This window comes from Mauremys reevesii, linkage group 10 (assembly GCF_016161935.1).
Source record: "Mauremys reevesii isolate NIE-2019 linkage group 10, ASM1616193v1, whole genome shotgun sequence".
Taxonomy (NCBI): Eukaryota; Metazoa; Chordata; order Testudines; family Geoemydidae; genus Mauremys; species Mauremys reevesii.
Window position 1 is genome coordinate 15964716 of NC_052632.1, and position 19935 is coordinate 15984650.

The following is a 19935-nucleotide window of genomic DNA, read 5'->3' on the forward strand; positions in this document are numbered from 1 at the left end:
ATGCCTAATAGGTTTTTACTGTATTTATGATTATTTCAGAAAATAGCCTGAATCCCAACAGTTCTTTGTGGGATCTGGATTATGAAGGACTATTTCACGGTAAGAAAATTCTCCCAGGGACTCCTGGCTCATATAAACTCTACAGCCTTCTTAGAAGTAATGCTCTTGTAAGTCATGAGGAAAGAAGAAGGTTGGTAACAAATCAGAACCTGACTCAGAAATCAAAGGAAGAGCAGTTATCCTGTGACATGCTCCTTAAGCTTTACAGATATGTGTTTATGGATGCCTTTGGACCTAAGCTTGCTTGGAGTATATTTCGATTTCATAACTGTGATAAGGAAGTCAACCCACCCAAAATTCAGATCAACCCTCTCAAGCTGCTGCAATCTAAACTGAAGCCACTGTTGTTATACCGTGTGCTTAAGGTCCTCAGGGATATGGGAGTATTGGCTGAGGCCCAGCAATCCAAAGCCTTCTCACTGCTAAAGAAGCAAATGCTTAAAACAAGGAGAATGTTGTTTAAGTCTGAAGTGAAACAAAGTGGTACGTATCTAAGGAGAATGCATGTTTCCTGTGTTCTTAACGTTTTCTGCTTGCCTCTATGTTTACCAGCCTCATGTGACAAATGATGTTTAATTGATTCACCTATGAGCTTAAGGATACATGTTAGAATGGTGGCTTCTAAGCACTGGTGCTTCCAGCTTTTGCCATTGATTAGTACTTGGTTGCCCATCTTCCTCCCCTCTTTCCATTTCCTCCCACACCATAAGTCCCGTTCCTGCAATGCTTACTCACTGACTTCAGTGGGATTAATGGCATGGGTTATAGGATCAGCCCCTTAATGAAAGGCTTGATGTTCTGCCTCTGTTCTGACACTGCTGCCCGCTTCTCATTCCCTTGTCTGACCTGTAACCCACAGTGGAGCATGGGCTGCTGTAAACCAGCCTCCTGCAATCTGGCCTGCTGTGCTGATAGTTTGCTACAAGCAGACAGGATCATGCAGAATCCAGTAGGAGAGGGTTATAGGTGTCTCACTGCGGCCCTGTAAAAGCCTTGACCCAGTGTTCATTATTAAACGCCCAAACTGGCAAAGTGCATTGCGAAGCATCTCCTGTGAAATGCTGAGCACCTGAATTTCCATATTGACTTTAGTGGGAGATGAAGGTGTTCAAAATGTAGTAGGAAGGGATCCATTAAGGTAGGTAGGAGAAAGGAGAATTTGCTGGCTGCAGAGTAAGGGATGCTAGAAAGATTCTGGATGCAGACTGTAGAGGTCACTGACTGACAGGTTAATTGGTACAGTTGCCTGGAAAGGTTGAGTAGCATTCTGTTAGAAGACCACCTCTGAAAGTCAAGAGCCATTAAAGGGAATGTTATGGCTGTGCAATGTCCAGCACAATGCCCCCCCCCCAATTCTGACAGGGGTCTTGGAGTGTTACTTTAATACAAATAATGATCAATAATTTGTTGTGTATTATACAAAGCATTTCTGGATGAGGTGGTTGTACTGAAGTTTTTAAGCCATTAGAACAAATTGAAATACTTTGATGTATTCTGATTTTCTCAAGACTAAACTGAATGTATTTGCCTACAGAGAGATGCAAGTAATATAACTTTTGTTGAGAAAACAAATATCAGCACAGAATATTCAGTAGCATTTGCAGATGGGAAGAGGCAAGTTTTATATTTAGTTATTGAAAATACGTTGTGTTTTAATGGTGGCGTATAAGTTGGAGACTCGTGTTATCCATTTTCAGGATGAAGTGTCACATTATATATGAATTCTTATGAAATGGATTCCTGCTTTGACCCATTCCAGCCTAAACCGGCAGTCATCGCAAGTATAGTGGTTTAAGTGATCCTTGCAAGCAGTTAATTCAGTACAAATCCTGGAATAAGACTTACTCAGTATTGTTCATGAAAAGGGCCCTGGAGAGATCATCTGAAAGATATTAGGACTGAGTATGCTAACCATGTGCAAGGGTGACCCCTGTTGGTAGAATTTAAAACCAGATGTGGACAAATCTCAGCACAGAATATTCAGATGACCATCCCCATCTGGTAAACCAGTCTATTGGCTTTTTTGTAGCTTCTGATTTTATATCTATGTAATTAATAAATATTAAAAAAGAATATCAAAACAATACAGATCAAAACACTAATTCATTCTCTCTATTTATATATATATATATATATGTGTGTGTGTGTGTATATATGTATATATGTAATGTGTGCATAGATACATACACATATGTTGCCCAAGCTATTTATATAATTTATGCTAACGTGTATGTGTATTGTGTGCATTTGAAAACTGTCCTGAGCATCCAGTTTTTATCTAAAGTAGACAGACTGGGTTGTGTTGTAGAAACAGGGACTGCGTTAGGTAGGGTACTTTTGTTCAAACTATTCCATGGGAACTACTTAGTGAAAACTGACCCTGCTTTTCCTTCCACCCTCTGAGCAGTATTAAGGAAACAGGATATCATTCACAGAGGGAGTTTACCAGGGAGGAAAGTGCTTACAAAGGAAGTACCATCCCTTCGTTCCTGTGTGAATTTTGTGTCTACTGCCAGAAGAAAGTCAGGGGCATTGTGGGAACAAACTATTAGTCAAAATGTCTCTGTCATGAATCAGCTATTTTTTTGTCATTCCCTTTAAATGAGACCTCACTAGATCCCAGTCAATCCAATTAAACTTTTCATGCAAAATATTACATTTATTGCAACACGTTGGGGCTTGGATTGTTAAAAGTTTCCTAATATCAGGTAGTCCATTAGGAAAGAATGGCATGACCCATTTTGTTTTTATCAGGATGGATTACTACTGATTAGCCTAAAAAAAAGAGTAAGAGTAACAGCAAAATGAGGTCCTTTTGCTAGGAAAGGCTGATGAGACAGGGTATTCTGTCTTCCTGTGTGAAGGTGTGAGGATGTTTGCATGGTTGGAAATGTTCTTGTGCTGAGAGAACATCTTGCGTAGTTGAAGAGTATTGTGTAAACTTTAATCTGGAGTTTATTCTTTCTTTCTGAAAAAGAAAAATAATCCTGAAAACGAGGTTTGTCAAGGGTGAAATCAGCCCCATTTCACCTCTTTAGTGTCAGCTCTCGGATAGTAATATTTCCTAAATAGTCCTGAAGTGGATTCTCAGAAAAGCATAGAGATGTTTCTAGTCTAATTTGTTCCACAGTTTTGCCCACATGCCAGTTAGGAACTTTTCAATACTGGGAGAAAATTGCCTCTAAATTGCTCACCTCAAGGCAACCTTTTCCTTAGGAAAAGAATCAAACCATGATAGCTGTGCTGCTACTAACACCACTGAGAGAGAGAGATTTTGGAAATTACTTAAATCTAAGAATCTGGAGATCTCCGCAAGCATACGAATAAAGATTTAAAAGCTGAGCCTGCAGTTCTTCCTCTGGCAAAAGTCCCTCTGAAATCAGAGGGAATTTCGCCTAAGTTAATGACTGTTGCATAGGACCCTAAGGCAAGTGTAGGCTGGGAGGGGGCTCATTTAGTGATAACCCAAGCCTTTAATACATTTAGTTCCAGTACTGATGTATTAGCATAATACATACAGCTTGAATATAATTTCTCAACCTGTTATTTTTATTTTCGTCAAGTCTATTAACCTTTATTTTCCTCTAGAATGAACATTTTAGTTGAAGGTGAATACGACAGTCAGGGGATGCAACGGACATTTGGATAAATGCCTATGGAAAATAAGTTCTAGTTCTCTTTTACCTGAAATTCTGCACATTTACGACAGGTGAATTCAGACTCCAGAGATCTCCAAACAATTTAATTGGCCCTGTCCCCTACGTCAGAAGAAATCTTGCCCCAGAATAAAGTTCAGAGGCAACAGATTGAAACAGTGAGACCAGATGATGGCACATGAATGTATCTCCCTTCCCTTATTGTTCATGATCAGCAGCACTTATGGCTTTGCACAGTGGGCTCCTCTTTAGCCTTGGCTCTTTGTGGTATTTGTGGCTGGTAGATTTGCCTCCTCACTTCCAGCTGTCCCTCTCCTCTGGATTGAGGTTTTTTAAATGGTTAGTGAAGGATTTGATGAGGGAATGAATTAGCTCAGTGGCCACAAATCTGTGCTCAAATATATTTACACATTGCTTGGCAGAATCTCTGGTCTTTCATGCTGCATTTAACAGCATAAGAAATACTGATAACTTTGATTCAGAAAAAAAAATGGAATCTGAAATGGACTTTCTACTCCAGTCTAAAGACTACTGCAATCAATGGGAGCAGGAGCAGATCATTTAAGAGCAAGGGACCTGATCCAAAGCCCATTGGATCAGGCCCAAGACTTGTTGGAATAACCCCTGAAGGTATTTTCTACAGCATTACAGTGACTGTTGTGGGACAGATGACCTCTCCATGGGTGTCTCAGCCTCAGACCAGTGGTATCCTACCTCCTGCAATTTTCATGCATTCTTGTCCTGAGTCCTCCCCATTGGAGTTCTTTAAACAAAAAGTCATTCCCAGCTGCCCTCCGGCTACACATCCCGGAGAAAAGGGTGAGGCTGATTTAATTAGACTGATTTTGCAAGATTAACTGCCAAAGGAAGAGCTCTCTGTAAGCTCAAAAACTTTTCTCTCGCCAACAGAAATCGGCCCAATAAAAGATATAACCTCGCCACTTTGTCTCTCTAAATTATCCTTAGCCATCCAAATCTGGTCCTAGGCAGGTGTCCATTGCCACCTCCTTTGCCTACAGGCTTTGTTTAGGGTAGCAAGAGGAACGCACCTCACTCCTTAAGCATGTAGCCTGGGGCTTCCCAGCCTGTGTGTCTGGCAACAGCTTTCCCTTTACTGCTCACCTCCTCTACCGATTTCCCTGCAGAAAAGTTTAGCTCCTTGCCGGTGAGGATAGGGGCCCCCAGGTCGCTTTAAGGTGAAGCCTGTACTGTGCAAGCGATAGAGGAAGTCCAAGCCACCCGTTCCCTCTGTCTGACCCTCACTGGAAGGTAGCAGAGAGGCGGCAGCTGCATCCCGCAGGGGATGTTAGCAGGGAATGGGCACCTCTCCCCCACTCCCCGTTTCAGGGAATTTCTTCCAGCCGCCTGACAGGTCCGGCCACGTGGGCGCGGAACGCTCGGCGCGCGCCCCCTGCAGGCCCCGGCGGGCCGGGCCGGGATGCTCGCCGGCGGGAGCTCGGCTCGGCTCCTGCCATCTGGGGAGCCGCACGGCGGGTCCAGGAGGAGCCGGCGTCACCGGGGTGGGCGGAGCCAGCGGCTCGGCGGCTGTAAACAGCGGGGGCCGCGCCGGAGGCCGGGAGATGGGCTATAAATAGGGAGGCTGGGGGAGCCCGGCCGGAGTGGAGAAGCGGCCGGACGCTCAGGAGCCGCTTTCACCTTAGCGCCCGCCAGCTGTCCCTGGTCCGGTCCGTAGAGCGGCGGAGGGAGCCCTGCCTAGCAGCCGTGGCTCGGTAAGCGGCTCGGAGCACGTTGGTCCCCTGGCGGCTCTGCCCCGCGGCGGCCCGGCTCTGTCGCTGGGTCCTGTCCGGTGCCGCGGCTGGGCTGGGTTTTGCTGGGGGACGTCGCTGTGTCTGCGCCGGAGCCCACGTGCCTGCGGGCCGGGGAGCGTTTACCCAGCGCCGCGTTACTCCGCAGGGGGCTGCAGCGGCGCCGGAGAGCGGGGGCCGGTGGGAATAAAATGCTTTGAACGAAGTGTCTGTGTGTGTCTCTGGGGCTTGGCGCGTCCATCGCCGCGTGCGGGGCCATCCCAGCCGCTGCCACCTTCGCCTGGGGGATCCTCCGGCCCGGGCAGCAGGTGCCTGCTGCTCCTCCGGGCTCAGGCCGGCAGAGCCCCGCCGCGAGCCGGGCAGGGCTCAAGGACCGGATGGAACCGCGGCTCCCCGTGGGCGCACGAGTCCGAGAGCGACCAAGGAGCCTCGGGGGGCGTCTCGCCAGTGCTGCGGCCTCCTCGTCCCAAGGGCTTTCCTCCCGGCCCGTCTCCTCGCCTGGGCCTGCCCCCAGCCCCCTGCGAGAGGGGTGGAGCGGCGAACTCCGGCGCAACAGGTGCGTATCCTCCGGGCTTGGAGCCGGGCTGCGGGCAGAGCGCGGCGGGCGGCACTGAACCGGCGTGTGCGCCTGTGTGTTGCAGGGCCGTGTCCCGAGCGCGCCCCGCACCTGACTCCCTGGCGTCCCGGGCACGACGGCAGCCGCTCGGTGGTCATCGGCAGGGGGGAGGCCCTGAGGCTGGAGAGCTCCGCGACTTTCCACTCGCTGCGCATTCAGGACGGAGGTAAGGAACCAACAGGGGCCTGGCGCCCGCCTTCCCCTGAGCCTGGCCAGCCGCTCGGAGCCCCGTCTGGGGGGAGAGCTGCAGCCGGGCATGGCCAGAACCTGGGAAGGGAGCAGGCCCCCAGGGAACCGCGGGGGCCTGACCCGCTGGGATGATCCCCTCAAGGAGGGGGGGTCACTGGACACTAAACCTGGGCGTCCCCCGGCTCCGAGCCTTACCAGTAGCCTGGATGGGGGCGGGGGTCCTGGCGTGTCGGGGAGATTTGCACTGGCCCCCTCCGCTTGCAGCCCCCGGGATCCTGTGTGCCGCGCCTGCCGGTGGCCGAAGGGGGCTTGCGCCCTGCTAGCCGGGCTGCCAGGTGCCCAGCAAAGCCGGGCAGGAGTCGCTGCGAGTCTCCCCACTTCCCTTCCAGGGGCGCTGGTGTTTGCAGATCAGCAGCAGCCCATCGCCTTAAGGGCCCGCTACATCCTTATTCAGGATGGCGGGGCGCTGCACATTGGCTCCCCGCGGTGCCCCTACCGCTCCCGGGCCACCATCTCGCTGTACGGGAAGGCCACCGAGGGGCCGGAGGTGGAGAACTACGGAAAGAAATTCCTGGGCGTGGACAGAGGAGGGACCCTGGAATTACACGGGAGGAAGCCTCGCTCCTGGACGCTGCTGGACCAAACCCTGTACGCGGGCGGGCTCCCCTATGGATCCTACCAGTCCGAGAAGCGCTGGAGCAGCCGAGGCCTCAACATCCGGATCATTGATGCGGACACAGCCCAGGTGGTGGCCGCTGCTCGCTTTGACACGCACCTGCTGGCCGATGAGAGCAGGAGGCTGCGGGAGTTTCTAGCCACCCAAGCTCCGGGCAAGGTGGTGGCAGCCGCAGTAGGAGACTCAGCCGCGAAGAGTTTGACTCTGGAGACCCGACTCCTCCTCAAGGAGCTTCTGCATAGCAAACACATCCTGCATCTGGGGTACAGGTGAGACCGGGGCGGGGTGTTCGGGTGGGGATTTGCTTCAGTCCCGCGCGGAAATCATGCACGAGCCCCAAACCTTCAGTCCTCGCCCTCTGGGCAGAGACTATTGAATGTGCTGTAGCCTGGTCCAGCCTGGGGTCACAACACAAGCTAAACGCAAACTAGCCCCAGGCTGGCTGATTCTGCGGGAAGTCAGCGCTAGTGTGGGACCGCCAAAGTGGGGGACACCGGGCTAGAACTAACTTTCCGGGTGTCCGGATCAGGCTTTTCCACAAGGACATGAACATGGTGTCTGTCAGCGTGTGTGTGTGTGTTCCAGGGCAGAGCTTTTGTTATCGGACACGTGGCAGGGAGGCGTTGCGAAACCTGTAGCGCCACCATGGACAGCTCCTGGGCCTCTTTCCTAACAGCTGACAGCTGTCAGCTCCAGATTGTAATAGTAACTCCCTATCATCTAAGAGGGTTTTTGAATTCAACATTACTTTTAACAAGCACGATCGCAAAACTGTGTATAAACTCATACCCAGGTGCATAGTGTAATAATAAGATCAAAGCAAGCAAACTTCTGTAACTAGGAAAAAATAATATTTTTCAAGCCACTGGTATATAAAATATTAAAGAAAACAGCCATTAAGGGAGCTGTATGGGAGACTATTCTAGAATCCAGGCTTGCTTTATTTTAAGAATACGTTCTGTAACAGGGACTCTGTGTACAAAGGCCCTTTCAGGGTTGTGGGGTACAGGGTGTATTTCTGTCAATATGATCAGACTCTTCTTGATCTTACTCAGGCAGCCCTGGGCTCTGGTTGGGATCCTTGGAGGTGGTCAGTTTTCAACAACAGAAGATAGAAAACAGTATCAAGGGACTGGAACAACTGGGATAGCAATAGCAGGAAGAGATTTTCAAACCTATGAAGGAATCAATTTTAGAGTCACTGCTTTCAGTGGATGGGTAAAAGGTGTAGTGTGCTCTTTTCTTTTTTCTTCTACCATTGAAATCTGTACTAATTTAGACTAATATTATAGAACTTGGTCCGATGCATGGGGATCACAGACAAAAAGTGTCATGAAATAATAATTGGGCATAGTCTTTATGCCCCATAAAAGGATATGAGACCTTGAATTATTTCATTAAAATTGATTGAGTAGATACTCAGTGCAATTATCCAAAATGCACTGGTACACAGCAGTAAAGAATAACTGACTGTTTTTCCCCCTAGGAATTCCTCATAATGGATTTAGAGTGGAAGTGTCCAAAGGCATAATTCTTAACTTAGTGGATGAGGTTACAAGTTGGCTACCTGGTGATAGGATAGTCATTGCTAGCACTGACTATTCCATGCATCAAGCTGAAGAATTTAATCTCCTTCCTTGCCCTGAATGTAAAAGTAATCAAGTGAAGATTGATGGTATGAAATACGTTCTTAAGTTATTTCTGTGCAAAAAATATTTGTCACTTTTTAACTCCACTTTAGCTGAAGTTTGCAAAATTGGGGCCCAGTCCTGCAAATACTTAGGCATGTAAGTTTACACAAAGTGTTGTCCATTGAAGGCAATGAGACTACTCGCCTGTGTTTGCTGGCTGGTTGCTTAGTGATTTCAACATAAGTGCTTAGCACTTGCAGGATCCGACCCTTCACAGTTGTGAAACACATAGAAATTTATTATAATTAAAATGACTGACTGAATCTTGTGAGAAAATTGTGTATGTGTTTAGAACTGTGTGGTGAATGAAGATAGTAAACTTAGCTAAATTCAAATATAACTTTTTTTTCCCCACAGGCAGCCCACTTTATCTTCATATCGGGGAAGTTGTAGATGGCATAGACATGAGGGCAGAAGTTGGTCTCCTGACTAGAAATATACTTATTCAGGGAGAAATGGAGGACTCTTGTTATGGACAAAATCAATGCCAGTTTTTCTCCTATGACACATTTGGAGGACAGATTAAAGTAAGTGGCTTTTGTCCTCTCTCTCAACTTCAGATATTTATTTACTATCCAACTTTTACATGAGTAATGTAAAATGACAGTTTTTTCCCCAGGTACAGCAGGTATGTATTTGTATGTAATGAGAGAGAATACTAAAAGGTTATTGAGCTATTTGCAAAACTTGATCCACAATGAAATTACACCCTCTGGCTCACCTCTAATATAAGGTGTAATATACACTTCTATCTTCCTCTGGGTTAGTTCGTTTTTTGTAAGCCATAGCCCTGAGTGGGGGTCATTGGGAAGTTACACTACGCAAGAAGGAGACTTTACTCCCTCCAGAGGCACATTTTGCTTTATTCACTAGGATGGAGCACTGCATCCCTCAGTGCATCAACCCTGCTTCACAGGCCCATGTGGTGGTGGGGTGGGTCCTGATCCCGTGTTCACATCCCTTTTCATTTTCAGTGTACTCATCTCTGTAGGATGGTGGGAGCAAGCATTCCATGTGTTTTCCAGAGCACAATGTCTACTATTGTGAGTGGCCCCTGGCAGCTGTTCAAGGAAGCAAGGGTCACACTAGCTTTACCTCAGTGCAGCCATGCGGATCCCAATCACATTCTGGGCCATTGTGTTTTTTTTGGAGAGGTGGTGGTTGTTGCTTGTTTTGTTTTGTTTTGTTTTCCCCCTCTTCCCCTCCAAATAACTGGATGGACCCTCAGCTGATGTTAATCAGAGTACCCTCAGCGAGGTCAGGTGGTGAAATCAATTGCGCTATGCAGAGGATCTAGCCCAATAGCATTTGATTGAGATGTAGCTACCAGGAAATATAGACTTTTGGTGGCACCTTAAAGATGTTGAATATGACTTTTTGGTAGCTGGCAGTAGTATTTTTTTTCTATAGCTATTAAATAAGTGTGTATATTGCCAGGAATAAAGTCTATAAATGGTTCAAGACTGTTCATTTTGGACACCACTACCCATTCGGTATTTGGGAAGTTGAGACAGATGTAGAAAGATGCAACCTTTGGGCCCAATCCTATACTGAAGTCAGTGGAAGCAGATTAGCACTTTGCAGGATCACGCACTTTGTTACTTGATGCTTGTTTAACAATTGTTTGGTTTTTTTGCTGTCACACTCTTGTACTGCAAATTCTTTCCTTAGGTCTGTATTTGTCTCAATAGATCCAAAGGAATTTTACCTCTGTTCACATGGCAGGAGTGGAATTAAAAAACATGGGGCAGCAAATACTGGGCAGCTATCCCGTTCATTTTCACTTGACTGGAGACGTGGATGAGAAAGGAGGCTATGAATCCCCTACTTACCTTGATAATCTGGCCATACACCACTGTTTCTCTAGGTGTGTTGCCATTCATGGAACACATGGCCTTCTGGTAAGAGATACATTTTACTGACAAACTACTTCTTTTATTTTGCTGAATGTTAAAAAATGTGTAATATGTCCTGACACATGTTAACACCATGCAATTACGTATTTTGAAGCATGACTTTTTTTTTCCTAGTGTATCTGTTGGAATGAACCTTGAAATGGTTAAATTTTAGAATTGACACTATAGTGGCCCTACTAGTTGAAAGAAATTTCAAGTTCTGTGTATTATGTTTATAATTAAGAATGATTAGATAGTGAAATCTTTGATTGTTCTGAGCAATCTGTTCAGTGAAAGTTTCACACTATCACAGTCATCTTCATCAACACATGGTAAAGTTACCGATCTTGGAATTTGCAACAGTGATACAATCGAGCTATAGTTGAAGCCAGGAACAATGTTGGACTAATACAAAAATATTTGTAAAACCAAGGGGAAAGAAATGTGAGCAAGAAGGGCCAAAATGCCCACTGCAAAACCAACAGAGCTTGGGAATTTGGCGTTGGGTCAAACTCTATGGCAGAAGTTACTGTGGAAAGGGGCTTACCAGAAACTGTGCGCCCAACCAAGAAAGTGCCAAGATTTGTTCAGGAAACTTCTCCACTGCATCTCCATGTTCTTCTTACCCCCACATGAAATAGCATGGTGTGCTGAAGTGAGGCCCCACTGGCAGGGAAGTACTTGTGGGGCATGTTACCTGTGTTTAGTCATCATCCTCCCCCACCCTGATCTATCCATGATCCCTATGCACTCTTCATGAAACGTTGTTCTTGCTCCTATACATGTACATATTAATACTGCTTTTGCAGTATGTGCCCATTTGGTACTGTACTTGTAAGTGAGTCAGGGGCTGAAAGCACCTTCTGTGGGCCTGAAGATCTGTTTGCATTGGCCAGATCTCCTCCAAAAAGGGTTGATTGTCAGTTCCTCATATCTTAAGTGTTTGTGTTGGCAGAACCTCCAAAAGTTGATGGAATAAATAGTGTCTTCCTTTTCCTTCCTCACAAATATAATCATTTATTTATATTAGATCTTTTGAATCAGATGAACAATTAGAGGATATATTAATGTTGACCTAACTGGAATAACTTGCGCTCTTGAGACTTGTCAAAAGTGTAGTCAGTAGGGAGCTGTCTGACTGAGATTCCACATCTGTCAACTAAATTAGAAACCCAAATGCAAAATCTAGCCCTGCAGGGGATAGCATATGGGTTTGCAAAGGCTCTGAGTCCCCAGATCAATGAGTAGATAAATGTACTAGCTGAATCTGTGAAGGAAATCATTTTGCTCCAGTGCAGTAATTAAAATAAATCTGTAGCTAGTCCTCTCAGACCAATCTGAGGTTTCAGACGGGAACAAATATCTCAGTGCATGAACAATTGAGTAATATGTTAAAATATATATAATATGCACATTAATTTGGCCTTATGTTGTGATGCTTCAGAGTTTGGAGAAGAGAAACTTTGATACAGGGTTTTCCCCCAGTTTTATGCTATCATGAATGAATAAACTGGAGCACTTAGTAAAATATGAGGTGGGATGCAGCATTTTGTGGCACAATTGTGTACCTGTCAACAAGATGAAAGCCACGTCCGATGTCAGCTCTTTGTGACATGGCACAGACATGGCACACAGTCAGCAGCCTCGCAGCACAGTTTAGGTTACTTATCACAGCTGAAAAGCGGGTTGTGACAAGCCTGCTACTTCACTGACATGCACAACACATGCCACCGAACACTGTAGTCATTACTGTATAAAGTTGCAGAGCATGAAGGTCACTTATATTGTATTGCTGAGCTATATATAATTCAGCGTTTGGAAGCATCCTAATTATCTGATATTGGAAACACTACTGGAGCACAAGGTTACTGAGTGGACACAGTTTCATTCTTAAACATACAATAGTCTGCTACTCCCAATATCACAGTGTGATAGGTAGTACGGTACTTCTTTTCCAAACCTTTGGTTTCGATCTGTAATATATATTCATGAATACACCAGGATAATCAGGCCAAAATTATGATTGCAGGACTATTTCTTTGGACCCTGATTTTTTTCAGTGCAAATATAAATGATCTTTAAACAGTGTTATTCCCAATTAGGTGTGTGGTCAGTGTAGTTTCAGATATTAAAATTACTAGGGAGCTCCTGTCTTTTTCTGGCTTAAACAAAAAAACCCACCTGAATTAAAAGTTAAATCTTGCTTCAGGCACAGGGTCAGCTTTTGGCTCATCATTCACCATGGATCTAAAATCCAAGTTTGCAACCCTCAGCCAGATCCATGAGAATCAAAGGATGCAACTGAAATTCTGTCTTTCTGGCATGGAGAGATTTATTGTTAATCATTTATTTTCTTCCAAAGAGGAGTACTTGGTCTTATGTGTTTATTCCTTAGCTCACTGCTGATTGAAAGCATCCTCAGCACTGTTCCTGCCCATCACACTAAAGGACATATTTAGATAGAACATTACCATTCTTAGGAGGTTGGCAAAGACATGTGGCATTGTTAGCTCAGAAATGGGTTTAGCTATCTGTTAGCAAGGCTGAACTGACTAGCACACTCCTCAGTGCCACTGCTTCTAGATTGCTCAGGCTTGTTGCAACTGACCCTCTCAGGCTGAGCATGTGCTCCTGAATTCTGAGTGGGAATATTGTCAGTGGGCTTCCAAAAACTGCAGTCAGTAAGAGGTGTGTGTTTGTGTGTGTGTGTGTCTGTGTTGTGGTTTTTTTTGCCTGTATATTAAGTGCTCTCTAGACATCTCATTGAGACAGATACAAAAGCTGCTGATTCCAATTTAGAGAGTTGATTATCAGGGGAAAATGAATGCCAGTGGGAATTGGCAACTGTGTCACTTGCAATTATTATATAAGTCTGTACCATACAATTCTCATACTGCTTTCCAGATTCATATACTGTAAGTATACTTGTATACAGTAGATAAACACTGAATTACAAGTACACTTACAATAATAATCATCCTTTTCCCCAGATTCATATACTATATCTGGTTTAACTATCCCTCTGTATCTAGAGGAAACCATGTAGGTTCATATTATTTAGTCTTGCTCCTTATACATGCAAAATTCCCACTGACATCAATTTGAGTCAGGGCCGGCTCCAGACCCCAGCGCGCCAAGCACGCGCTTGGGGCAGCATCCCGCGGGAGGGCGGCAGGCGGCTCCGGTGGACCTCCCGCAGGCATGCCTGCGGAGAGTCCGCTGGTCCTGCGGCTCCGGTGGAGCATCCGCAGGCATGCCTGCGGGAGGTCCACCGGAGCCACGGGACCGGCGACCGCCAGAGCGCCCCCCGCGGCATGCCTCCGTGCTTGGGGCAGCACAAATCCTAGAGCCGCCCCTGATTTGCGTAATGTCCATGTAAAGACTGCAAGTAAATGTGCTGACATTTAAAGTATAGAGTTAACTTAAAAGTTTCATTGAAACCTGTCAAATAAGATTTGGCAAAAAATGCTCAGTATTTTAACTGGTCTGATTTTTAGTATTTTCAGTTATGAAGATATTTTAGAAATCCTCACTGTAATGCTGTACATCGAAGCAGGCTTATGCTAAGTCCGCTTGGTCTTAGTATGTTTTAATGAAATATTTTTGTGCACGTGTCAAGTTAATCTTAAGAATGTAGACATGATGGGTTGCAACCTCTGCAAATCATTAGGAGAATTAATAACCAGAAAATGTAGATGAAACATCTTATTGAATTTAGTAGTGCAAATTTTTCTGCATTAAAACTCTTACTGAATCTCTTCACCTCCGACTCCCCAGGACCACTTGGGAAATCTCTCAAAGAAATCTAGAGTAACACACTCATGCTGATAAATATCACAATACTTTATCTGTATCAAATATTCTTACATAGAATCCAGTGCAGTTTCAAACCTAGAATTGCAGCATTTGCTATTAATTATGCATATGATCCTAATCAGATTAAAGTTAATGGGAGTTTTGCTGTTGACTGCAATGTGAGGAAGATAAGGCCCTGAATTTAGTAAGGGCCAAATTAGTTCACCTTTACTTAGGGTGACCAGATGTCCTGTTTTTTAAAGGGACAGTCCCGGTTTTTGGGGACTTTTTCTTTATATAGGCACCTATTTCCCCCCCTCCCCATCCCATTTTTTCAGTGGTGGCTTTTTTTTCCCCCCACAATAGCTATCTGGTCACCCTACCCTTACTGAGTATATCTTACTCTGGATTTAGTTTCAGGACTACTCACAGATGAAAGTACCATTCAGTGTGAGTGAGGGTGGCAAAACTGGTCTTAAAGGTTTTTGAAGTTTATCAATGACAAATATCTTTGTAGTTAACATGTAACCCATGTTTTGTATAATCGGTTCAGGTGAAAGATACTATTGGCTATGATACTTTGGGTCACTGTTTTTTCCTTGAAGATGGGCTGGAGCAACGCAATACATTTTACCACAATTTGGGCCTCCTTACCAAGCCTGGAACAATCTTGCCTTCAGACCGCGATGAAGCCACATGCCTCGCAATGCGTAGCAATGTCTATGGGAATTATATACCTATACCAAGCACCGACTGCATGTAAGCCCTCAATGAATACAATAAGTCTTCACTATTATATAGCATCTGGTCTTGAAAGTACTAAATTTATGATACTGAGGTGAAACTAAGGTGTTTACAGAGTGGGGTTTGTTTTCCCAAGTTTGACACATGGTACTATTGGGGTCGTGACAAATTTTAGCTTCTACTGCAAGTTTCTGTTTTTTTAAATAAATATTACCTACTAGGTAAAGTGTCTTGAGGTGGAGGGTCGTGAAGGTCTGTGCTAATAAAGACCTGAATCTCAGTCAGTTTATTTATTTATTGAGTTCCATTCTTGTCACTGTTTCTAGTGAGAGAGAAACACAATATAGTGTTTTGCTCGTCTCTGAATCCTTTTGAATTGGGATAATGAAGGTTCCATGAAATCTGTCTGATAAATGGGGCTCATTTCAGCCTGGCATAAGCAGACATAAATCCCATTCACTTCAAAGGGAGTTCCCCCCCGCTTTTTTTGCACCAATGATGAATTTGGATCATAGCGTCTAGAGTAAATTAGCCATTAGCACATGAATACATTAGGGGATCAAATGTAACGATTAGCATAAATTATAATTAGCCATGTTTTGTTGCACTTTGCTCAGAGGAAAAACAAAAGTCCTTATTATTGGTGGCTGGAGTACACATCCAAACTGAAGAAATGGTCCATTGTAATGTGGGTACGAATACGATCCCATTGACTCAACTAGGGTTGCTGATGAGAGCATAGTTTAGCCCAGGACCCCTGTATTTTCCGGGATAAAATTTAAGGGCCACATCCTGATAATTTTTACTTGCCAAGTAATCCCATTGACTTCATTGGGAATACTCCTGTGCTTTTGTGGCTAACACAGGTATATTGCAGGTATTTGGGCCATTCCTGCAAACCATCCAATCCACTAGGATATTCATGTTGATTTAGGACTGTTCCCATGAGCATGGAAACCCTACAAATGTAATAGGATGGTTAAGAAATAAATGTGTGTTAGAATTTTCTGATTTAAAAATGATCAAATTAGCTTCTATGAGTAAATACTTATATATATTTTTTCCTTACATGTGGTATATATTGTCCATCAAATTTATTTTTCTTAAACAAAAAGGGAAGTCTGCTTTAATAAACCATAATGTTTGCATAAATATAACTAGCTTTTGTCTGTTCCGCCATGAATCTTTCTGCTTGATAGTGTCCTTAATTTGAGCAAAGGAATTAGTATCGCTCTTTAATCCCATTAATAATCTGTTTGCAGAGGATGCTTATTCTGGTGTCCTTCTGAATGGATCGTAAAGCTGTAAGGAGTTAGACCTTCCTCCCTCACTCCCAGCTCTAAAGAAGAACAGAAGTTCAGTTTTTAGACATTTTCCATAGCTATTTAATTCTGTCCCTAGCAAATGCTTGAAAAAATGACCTCGGGTTTCCTTACTTGATTTTAACAGAGCACAGATTTTTGTGTGAATAGCCTCATATAACTTAATGCTTTCAGTATGTAGGACCATAAATGAACATGTCTGACATCATTGCTTTTATTTTTCATGAAGAGTATGTATGGAGTTTTAAAATCAATGGGAGTGTTGTGGCTAAAGTCTAATGCAATGCTATAAAAGCTTAGCCCTTCCTGTTTCGTTACTCCTTAGGATCATTTTGTGTTTTTATTTTCAGGGCTGTCAGCACATTCTGGATTGCTAACCCAAACAACAATTTGATAGAGAATGCAGCAGCTGGTGCTCAGGTAATATAATTTAACCAGCAAGGGCCATATATCACCTTCAATCCACTTATTGATGCCATTGGTGTGAAAGGCATCACATTTTTAATGTAGAATCTGGGTGCCTATTGCTGCATAAGGCCAAAGGCAATTAGGTAATTTATTGACCTGGTACAATATCACTGCTAGTGAACTGGAAAGTTGTGTTTGTGTCCAGAGATCATCCATGTGCACAGAACCTGATATGTGACACCACAGTTTCCCCTTGTGTAAAGCAGGAAATAAATGTGTGGTTTTCTGTTGGCAAATGTTGACTCTTTAATGGTGACCATTGTATTTAATAATAATGTTTAATAAAGAACTGGAACCCCAGCTATACATGCAAATCCTGTGTATGAATGATGGCATGTTCCCTAAGCCAAAATTTCATCTACCCTTCTCCTTCATACCCCCAATATATGTGCATGCAAAGTCCGCAGGTGTGTGCTCGGATGAGCATTTATGCATGCAAGCGGAGTAAGCTTGTATAGACAGATGTGTTGGTTTTGTATGCACAAAGTGGTGCCTGCTCATTTTGCAGGCTGTGTAAGAAGTTTCTTTGAAAATTTGATTTCATATACTGTATTTATATTGGTGCAGCTGGCAAAGCTAAATACTATAGGGTCTGAGAATTTATTGTACTGCTCCAGAGTCTCAACCTTTTTATTGTGTTTTAGGATGTTGGGATATGGTACATCTTCCACCGGGTTCCAACCGGACAGTCTGAGGGACAATACCCAGAAGCACAGGTGGAGTTTACTCCCTTGGGGATATTTTACAACAACAGAGTCCATTCTAATTTCAAGGCATGTAAAAGATTTTCCTACATTTGCACAAACATAATAAGATTTAGCACTTACTGTAGGTAGCTCTCAGGTCGCATGGGCTAGAAACACTTTCATAGTGCTGTTCAGACACTGACTAAACAGTTGTCTCAACATCTCTGCAATGTACCTGGATGGTATTATTCCTATTATACAGATGAACAAACTGAGATTGTGGGCGGTTTGCTGCTCTGTGCCACACAGCACAGAGGAATGCATGCAGTAGTAGATGTAGTGTAAAGGGTAGAAGGCTGTAGGCTACTCTCTACTGCAATGGTGGGTGGGTGGGGAGGTGTGACCAGAGCCCTGCAAAATAGCTGGGGTAGGGCCAAATCCTGGTCTGCTTTCTTCCCTCCCCCCCAAATAATTGCAATAACTTTAATCTCACTCGAAGGTAATTCCATGAAAACATTTTGTCTAAATGCGCTGTAGGCATAAAGACAGAATCTACAAATAAGAATCCTTTTTTCATTATTGCTCAGGATTCCAGATGGAGAGGAAGCAAATATTACTGTATCAAATTTGGGACGTTGTGGTGGGTGGTGGTGGTGGTTTTATTAGGATATACTTTAATAGATAAAGAGAACTTCATACAACTTTATCTTGCTCTATCCATGTATGTGCTGGTTCATCTCTGCAATAACACTGCATTGCAATCTTTAACTTCACTACACTGGATCATGTTCTGCTTTGATTGTAAAGAAATTACAAATCTAAGAGGAATTAAGGTCTTGCCTCTCAGCAGGAGCACTGTTCTCTCTCTGCAACATCATTCTTTGTCTCCCGGGGCCAGCAGGGATGCTTTATTTCCTGGCGTGAGGGGGTTTAAATTCTTTGTTCTGGCTCAGAAGCCCACTTAAATGACTATGTAAAGGGCATAGCACTGTAGCATTCTGCCCTGACTTTGATGTATTTCACTAAGGGCACTGTAATAATGTGACAACATCCAAATGGCTCAGAGGCCAATCCTTGGGATGGAAAGCACTGGCATGCAGAGGGCTTACAGTGCCTTAAACATGTTTGTGTTCCATTTATAATACCGTTTGATCTTCTTTAGCTTGTGCTGTGTGGTCTCCTTGTTAAAATAATTGAACTCCTATATATTTTTCAGGCTGGCTTGTTTATTGGAAAAGGAGTAAAGACAACAAAAGCCAGTGCTGAAAATCCTCGAGAGTATCTTACTGTAGATAATGCCAGGTGAGTAAATGCTGTATGGATAAAAATGTTTGGGTTCATTTTATTGCTTCTGGTGTTTTCAGGAGCCCGCAGTATACTCGGCGGGTTGCTGGACCTTGTTATGGATGGAATAGCCTGAGAATATAGACCCACAACCTGGGATATAAAGAGGCAAATATTTCAGAACTGTGTGCTGAATCCTTTGTAGTATTGCTTAAAAAATGACAAATGTGCACTTGGAGCTCTGAGATGTTGGCAGAAGAGTCCTTGAAAAGAATGGAGTTTTCATAATTTGGTTAACTATTGTTATCAATGACTTAGCTGAAATCTAGATGATAAAATCAATTTCACAACCTAATTAGTGCCTATGATTTTGGGTACAATCTCAGCCATCTGTTACATAATCTGCTTGCAATAATCTTCACACACGGGGTGTCTCTTTTTGTCTATACATTTATGGGGGGCGGGGGAGAGGGAAGCTTCCAGGGATTCATGTCACGGAGAGGGAAAGTGAATATTTAATGCTATTGGCTAACCCACTGGAATCCTGTGGGCTTACGTGGAGCAATGCTGCAGAGATCAGCCATTCTCTTCTGCTGTGTCCTGGCCAGCCCCACCTCACTCGTACATTGTGAGCTTCACAGAGCACTGAGAGTTTCCCACGGAGTTGAAGGATAGGGACAGTAATGCAGCGGAAGTGACACTTCTCCTTTTTGTGGCTTCCCTCCTCCCTCGGGCCCCTTGCTTCTGGGAGCAGAGGGGACAATACAGCCCCATGAGTTTCAGTTTCATCCTTCTGCAATGTGAAGATGGACTGGGGAAGAATAAGGGGATTTTTTTTCTTCCCAAATTCAGCAGTGTTCAGTAATCAGCAAGCGTGGCAAGAAATATTCTGAAAGTGATTGGAAAATCTATAGATTCATGCTGAGTAAAGCTTTCAGACATGGGAGTCCCACTTTAAGACTGGAATAATAGCTCATGCATGTCACTTAATTATCATCAGTTGGCATCTTCTTGCAGGGTGGGAGTTTCAAAATGCCAATGTGATTTAGGAACACAAGTCCCATTGAAACTCAATGGGGCTTGTGGG

At 44.2% G+C, this 19935-nt stretch overlaps 2 protein-coding genes across 5 annotated transcripts in view; both read left to right on the forward strand.

Annotated features, from left to right (window-relative positions):
• LOC120372811 (cell surface hyaluronidase-like) overlaps positions 1–19935 on the forward strand; it is a 76938-nt gene that overhangs the window by 6900 nt on the left and 50103 nt on the right. Inside the window, exons 3-13 of the mRNA XM_039490208.1 lie at positions 40–543; positions 6124–6264; positions 6677–7232; positions 8019–8188; positions 8450–8638; positions 9012–9181; positions 10346–10555; positions 14898–15103; positions 16761–16830; positions 17523–17651; positions 18781–18866. Coding sequence (XP_039346142.1) covers positions 40–543; positions 6124–6264; positions 6677–7232; positions 8019–8188; positions 8450–8638; positions 9012–9181; positions 10346–10555; positions 14898–15103; positions 16761–16830; positions 17523–17651; positions 18781–18866 — 2431 coding nt within the window. The remainder of the gene's footprint in view (positions 1–39; positions 544–6123; positions 6265–6676; positions 7233–8018; positions 8189–8449; positions 8639–9011; positions 9182–10345; positions 10556–14897; positions 15104–16760; positions 16831–17522; positions 17652–18780; positions 18867–19935) is intronic.
• The window catches only part of LOC120372809 (cell migration inducing hyaluronidase 1), a 138717-nt gene continuing 124098 nt past the window's right edge, over positions 5317–19935 (forward strand). For all 4 annotated transcript variants that reach the window (XM_039490201.1, XM_039490203.1, XM_039490204.1 and 1 more), the window contains exon 1: positions 5317–5446. The gene's annotated coding sequence lies outside the window, so the exon portion shown is untranslated. The remainder of the gene's footprint in view (positions 5447–19935) is intronic.